At 37.6% G+C, this 7415-nt stretch overlaps 1 protein-coding gene across 2 annotated transcripts; it reads left to right on the top strand.

Moving 5' to 3' along the window:
- Positions 1 to 2899: 2899 nt before the first annotated feature.
- Positions 2900 to 6883, top strand: noxo1a (NADPH oxidase organizer 1a). 2 transcript variants are annotated; one of them, XM_067423172.1, is made up of 9 exons: positions 3011 to 3025; positions 3405 to 3446; positions 3550 to 3630; positions 3743 to 3815; positions 3900 to 4083; positions 4177 to 4364; positions 4500 to 4607; positions 5427 to 5544; positions 5786 to 6883. In XM_067423172.1, exons 2-9 carry the CDS (start codon positions 3444 to 3446, stop codon positions 6402 to 6404), a joined length of 1374 nt encoding a protein of 457 aa, XP_067279273.1. In that variant the 5' UTR covers positions 3011 to 3025; positions 3405 to 3443; the 3' UTR covers positions 6405 to 6883. The 2 variants fall into 2 exon arrangements, with proteins under 2 accessions (XP_067279263.1, XP_067279273.1); XM_067423162.1 differs by lacking the exon at positions 3405 to 3446 and having other exon boundaries at positions 2900 to 3025.
- Positions 6884 to 7415: the final 532 nt, after the last annotated feature.

Genomic DNA, 7415 nt, shown 5'->3' on the forward strand with positions numbered 1-7415 from the left:
TTGCACTTGCACATCTGTGTTCGTCGATTCAGTTTATACGTGTCAAATACTTGCTCAATCCTGTTACCAATACCAGCGGTTTAGTGGAAAGCCAGACCTATGACATCCCATGAACATGAAATGGATCTCAGTGATCTCATGGATGTGGATATTGTGGTTCCACAGCTTGGATTCCTGTTCAGGTCATTTTGTCATCGGCCAGGCAAAAATAGCACATCTGATCATAATAGCACACATTTTTTCCAATAAGCCAACATTTTTTTTATTTTGCTCAAATATTCCTAAATACGAGCAATAAAAATGTTTGTAGCAAATACCATGATTCGTGAAGTATATAATTAACAACATTAGCAGCAAAACCTATCTGCATATTTCAGTGATATGTATTTCAGTGAGATAATTAATTACTGTGTCAGCAGTGTAAAGTTTAAAAGCAGGTTGGGCACATATAAGAGGAAACCCTATACATTTCCTTAAAGCTTCTTATAACCCTAACACCAATCCTTTCTCTTTATAAGAGTCTGTTTCCTGGACTGTCCAGGGTTTTTCCTTGTACGTGTCCATCATCAAACAGGGACTTATGACTGTGCCAACATTATGACAGTGATGACGACTGCTTTGATATGAGAAGGGTGTAAACTACTAAATAATCGCCTTAAGAAATATTACACATAGGCCTGTCCTACACTGTAAAAAGTGTTCCCCTAAGTGAGATTATTTACGTTTACCTCACAAAATATGTTGTGAGGATTTTTTTCACTTTATACTGCCACAATGTGTATTTCAAACATTATTTGTGAAGCGATGTACAAGAAAGTATATATCATTATTAAAATAATAGATAGATGATAGACAGACAGACAGATGATAGATAGACAGACAGATAGATGATAGACAGACAGATGATAGACAGACAGACGATAGATAGATAGATAGATAGATAGATAGATAGATAGATAGATAGATAGATAGATAGATAGATAGATAGATAGATAGATAGATAGATGACAAATAGATGACAGACAGACAGACAGACAGACAGACAGACAGATAGATAGATAGATAGATAGATAGATAGATAGATAGATAGATAGATAGATAGATAGATAGATAGATAGATAGATAGATAGATAGATGACAAATATATGACAGACAGACAGACAGACAGACAGACAGACAGACAGATAGATAGATAGATAGATAGATAGATAGATAGATAGATAGATAGATAGATAGATAGATAGATAGATAGATAGATAGATAGATAGACAAAGATGACAGATAGATAGATAGATAGATAGATAGATAGATAGATAGATAGATAGATAGATAGATAGATAGATAGATAGATAGATAGATGACAGACAGACAGACAGACAGACAGACAGATAGATAGATAGATAGATAGATAGATAGATAGATAGATAGATAGATAGATAGATAGATAGATAGATAGATAGATAGATAGATGACAGACAGACAGACAGACAGACAGACAGACAGACAGACAGACAGACAGATAGATAGATAGATAGATAGATAGATAGATAGATAGATGACAAATAGATGACAGACAGAGATAGATAGATAGATAGATAGATAGATAGATAGATAGATAGATATATAGATAGATAGATAGATAGATAGATAGATAGATAGATAGATAGATAGATAGATAGATAGATAGACAAATAGATGACAGACAGACAGACAGATAGATAGATAGATAGATAGATAGATAGATAGATAGATAGATAGATAGATAGATGACAAATAGATGACAGACAGATAGATAGATAGATAGATAGATAGATAGATAGATAGATAGATAGATAGACAAACAGACAGACAGATAGATAGATAGATGACAAATAGATGACAGACAGACAGACAGATAGATAGATGACAAATAGATGACAGACAGATAGATAGATAGATAGATAGATAGATAGATAGATAGATAGATAGATAGATAGATAGATAGATAGATAGATAGATGACAAATAGATGACAGACAGACAGACAGACAGACAGACAGACAGACAGATAGATAGATAGATAGATAGATAGATAGATAGATAGATAGATAGATAGATAGATAGATAGATAGATAGACAAAGATGACAGATAGATAGATAGATAGATAGATAGATAGATAGATAGATAGATAGATAGATAGATAGATAGATAGATGACAGACAGACAGACAGAGAGACAGATAGATAGATAGATAGATAGATAGATAGATAGATAGATAGATAGATAGATGACAGACAGACAGACAGACAGACAGATAGACAGATAGATAGATAGATAGATAGATAGATAGATAGATAGATAGATAGATAGATAGATAGATAGATAGATAGATAGATGACAAATAGATGACAGACAGAGATAGATAGATAGATAGATAGATAGATAGATAGATAGATAGATAGATAGACAAATAGATGACAGACAGACAGACAGACAGACAGATAGATAGATAGATAGATAGATAGATAGATAGATAGATAGATAGATAGATAGATAGATAGATAGATAGACAAACAGACAGACAGATAGATAGATAGATGACAAATAGATGACAGACAGACAGACAGATAGATAGATGACAAATAGATGACAGACAGATAGATAGATAGATAGATAGATAGATAGATAGATAGATAGATAGATAGATAGATAGATAGATAGATAGATAGATAGATAGATGATGGATGGATGGATGGATGGATGGATGCACACGCATGGCTATTCCAGGCCGTTTCTTGGGAATATTGGTGACGTTATAGCGGAGTCTCCGGTGTGTGTACGTGCAGCGGGATGATCTGGTCCCGCCTCTGAGCTGTAATAAATAAAGCGCGCAGCAGAGCAGCTGCAGTCAGTCAAACACCAGAGCAAGAGCAGCACACAACACATCTACTACAGCAGCAGCAGCCTACAACCTCACAGTATGGAGGAGCAAAGACATCCCGTCAGTATTCAGCTCGTTGGAGTTATACAAAAACAAGAAGCAAAAGTAAGACGACACGTTTTCATTTTTACATTTTGAATGCATTATTAAAAAGCAACATTACCGTTGTTTTGAATGAAATTATTGATGATGTTTGAGAACGTCACAATATATTGCAATCTTACACGTTATTAAAATAATCAAAACAAATTGTTTTAATAATATAATAAAATACAACAGGAATAATAACAACATAACAATAATGTGAAAAAATTACAAACAGCTCCACAAAACATTTAAAAGGTGTTCACACTGTAAAATCTAAAAAATATGCTTATTGCTAATAATAATAATGAATTTTATTTATAATGTGCTATTCAACTTTTCTTTAAATAATAAAAATATGATAACATGATTTATTAAAACTGGAATACTTCATTTTAAGGGTAACATCAGATAGAAATAGGGATAGACTATCTTGTGTATGGTAGGTAATTAAAATCATTTGGTACTTGCCTAACTAAATACACAATAATATGAATACCATAACATATAGTGTCTTTTAATAACATTCTTCTCATTCTTCCCAGTTGTACATGACCACCATTGTCTGGTCAGATCAAAATGAGATCACTGTGTACAGATCACTTGAAGACTTCAAGGCGCTGCATGTGAGTCTCCTTCTTCATTTCATTTGAAAATAATTTATCTGGCCTATTTTTTTAATACTGTTTGCGCTGACTTTAGCTGAGTAGAATAACTTCTGCGTTCTTATTTCTGTAGAGACAGCTCAAGAAGAAATTCCCTCCTCCAAACCTCATTAAAAGATCAGGAAGGATCGTTCCGAAATTTAAAGGTAAATACTCGATTCAGTGTACAATGCACATTTGAGTACATCCCTCATCCCTAAGTAATAATTTTAAAAAAAATGCATATGCAGCCGCACGGGTGAGGAAAAACATGCAGAAGTGGAGTCCCAGTAAGTCGTTGCTCAGACTGAAGGCTCTGGACGAATACTGCGGTCAACTTCTGAAGAGCGATCCCCGCATCTGCCAGAGCACGGAGCTCATCCAGTTCCTGCTTCCCAAACCCCAGGATCTCGATTCGGACTTTTCAAAAAACAGGTAAGCTTTTACGGCAAAAACAAGCAAAGCAGAAAATAAATACACATTAGAATTGTCAAAGATATGTAAAGGTTCTGTTTTTTTTCTCTGCAGTATCATGATCATGCCATCTGAAAATTCTCTGGACAGTAGTAAAGTTGGAATGAGCAATGGGGTTACTCAACCCTTTGTTTCTGAAACATACCGCTGCATAGCTACTTATGAGACCAAGGACACCAAGAATCGGCCCTTCAAAGTTGAAGTGGATGAGACGGTGGATGTGCTCATTAAAGACCAAAAAGGTGAGAACTCGTTTGGCTGATCTACACCGACGGCATCTAGTAGCAGGGAGCCTCTAAGAACACTCTTCATTGCTCTTGTTTGTCATTGTCCTTCATTGTTCACTGACCGTGTTGTCTTTGACTTTGTCTTATCAGGATGGTGGCTGGTGGAGAATGAAGCCAAACGTCTCGCCTGGTTTCCCGCTCCTTATCTGCAGAGAGCTGAGATGGCCGATGACGGTCCTGATGTGATGGATGGCAGAAGTAAGGACCGGTTAAGTGGTTTCTAGTGTGGTTTCATTGATCTGGAGATAAAAGAACCGGATTGGCCGCACTGTGAATGTTTTGCATTCTTCTGTTAGCTCTAAATCAACCTCGCTTTGGAAAAGATTTTGTAACCTAATTATGCTTATATGCCCTTGTCCTGCTCCTAAAGGCCAACATTGCAGGACTTTAGCTTCAATGTGCCAAATAACACACTCGCCTGAAAGTATCTAGGGATCCTGAAAACCTTGATTAGCTTGTTCAGGTGTCTTTAGCTGCGTTTTACCGAAAGGACCCTGCTCGTGAGGTAGTACTTTTTCAAAGTTCAGGAACTTTCGGGGGTGGGACTTGGGTGCTGAACATCCTTATTGGTTGATTTCACACTGCATTTTATTTCAACCACTATTTGTTAAAGTCTGTTGGTGTGTGTGCAGTAAGAGTTGTTTGCTATTCGAATCAATCGATGGACTGACAAAGAGGTTCAGACTTTATTAGCTTATATGCAGAGGACGAAAACCGGCAGGAACTTGAAAGTCGCGCATAGTCCTACTACATCACCTGACTAATTTGATTAAATTCCACGGTACTTTAGACCCCGATGGGAACACAGACAGCAACAGGTCTTGGGTGGGGAAGTTCTTGGGACAAAATGTTCCATGTAATTTTGGAAAACGCAGCATTTGATTAGGATTTAAGGCTAAACCCCGCAGGAGAGTGGCCCTCAAGGGGCAGGACTGGAAACCCATTGCAAATGAATAATGGATTCTTTTTTTGACCAGGTTGTTCTTAAACAACTCTTATTATTTTTCCCTTCTTCAGGTGCTTTCTATGTTGCTGCTAAAAGTTACAAAGCCATAAACAGTGATGAAATATCAGTCGAGATTGGGTCTGTTGTGGAGGTGTTACAGAAGTCTGACAATGGCTGGTGGATAGTAAGGTAAATCTCCATATCATTTAATCCTGAAAATGAGCAGATGTAATCAGCTGAAATAAACATGTCCAACTGGAAGGAATGTTTTACCTGCATGTTTGTTGTGTAGAAGGAACTTGGCACTTGCTCATTTTTGCATAGTTTTGGCAGTTTGTGCAGAACATCCTTGTTCACTTCCACTGAATGAAATTAAACAAGCCAGTGCGTATTCTTTAAAGACTGACAGCTGTTTTTCTCTATCATTCAGGTACAATCGAAAGGCGGGCTTTGTACCATCTATGTATCTGCATCCATACAATAACCCAAGGTTTCGCATGATGCCTGCTCAGAGGGAGATGACCAGCTCCACTCTTGACTTGGCACAGCTTCAACATCCTGGAGCCAATTCCCTGCATGCTTCCGGTCGTGAGCTCAGCAGATCCCAGGGCAACCTGTGTCCACCTCCAGGAAGCACCCTGGACCCTAAAGATAAGCTGATGTCACGTTCAATGGGAAGACTGCCAGATGCTCCAACGACACGGCTGACTCCACCATCAATCCGAGTGCAATTTGCAGAGAACGGTCAGCAAAGCAGTCTAAGTGAGGACAGCGAAGAGTTCAGCGACGAAAGCAGCTTCTCCGGCAGCGATTCGCTAAATCGTATGGACGCAGAACAGCAATTCCGCAGGAGTCGCACTCCTACACCTGACTCTTCTGGCAGCCTGAGCCCTGTAAGTCCCACTGAAGGCAAGACGATCGGCAGCCGGTCAGACCCCAGTCTCAACAAGATGCCCACCACCCCCAAGGTGCCACCGCGACCCCAAGCTCAGGAGATCCTCAAACGCTGCACCACCGTTACACGCAAAAACCTGCAAAGAAACAGTTAGGTCACCCCACTGCGATGTCCAGCACTTTAAATGCTTGAGGAGAACATGTCCGGACAAGAGTTACTGTTTATGGTCAAAAGGCTTGTGTGATGCTAATGTGATTATTTGATGGACAGAGCTTCAGGAGAGATTATTATGAACACAAAAAGGTTGACACTTTATTCTACTAGAACCAAGTTTAGTTCCTATTCTTGGACCAGAATATTATGTATGTTACAAATGACCGATGCTTCTCTTTGGAACAGACACAAAATTTATTACAATCTTCTATAAGATATTTATCCAATATTTAGGCCTTTCTTAGTTTTTCCTCTATGAAGAAAAATCTTTTCCATAGTGGAAAATATAACTTGTGACTTATATGCATTGCATATCCTGACATATATTATACTTGAACACTGTACACTCTTCAGAGAATTTATCTTATTGCATATTTCGCCCATATTGCCTGTTAATATAAAATAAAATATTTGTGCTAAGGACTGGCATTTGTGGAGTTTATTTTCTGCATGGGGTCATGGGTTTCCAACTGTTTGAGGACAACCTTACTGCAGAGTTTAACTAAAAAAAAACTTAATTAAATTCACCTGAACCGGTTAACCAAGCTGTTCAGGATTACTTGAACATAACAGGCATATTTGTTCGAGAAACGGAAGTCTGCAGTGGGGTCAGGAGCACACTTGACTATTCTTGTTAGGACGACTCTAAGGGCCCATGAACATTTGGGGCCCCCAGAGATTGGTTTTATTAGTAGTAACAGTACTAGTAGTAATGAAATATAAATTGTAAATGTATAATTTACAAGAGTAACAAATAAAACAAAATTATGTCTTATTTATGCATTTCTGGCAAAAAATCCCCCTGGTCCGGTCATCAAAACCGAGGCTATAGTGATAGCCTATTCAATAGGTTACGTTTTTCACCACTGAAAATAAGGAATAGGCTACCATTTTGGTTTTTGTAAATGTGACTCATTTAATGCATTTAATGTCAAATAATCTAAAAAAATAA

The sequence above is a fragment of the Pseudorasbora parva genome, chromosome 2 (genome assembly GCF_024679245.1).
Source record: "Pseudorasbora parva isolate DD20220531a chromosome 2, ASM2467924v1, whole genome shotgun sequence".
NCBI lineage: Eukaryota > Metazoa > Chordata > Actinopteri > Cypriniformes > Gobionidae > Pseudorasbora > Pseudorasbora parva.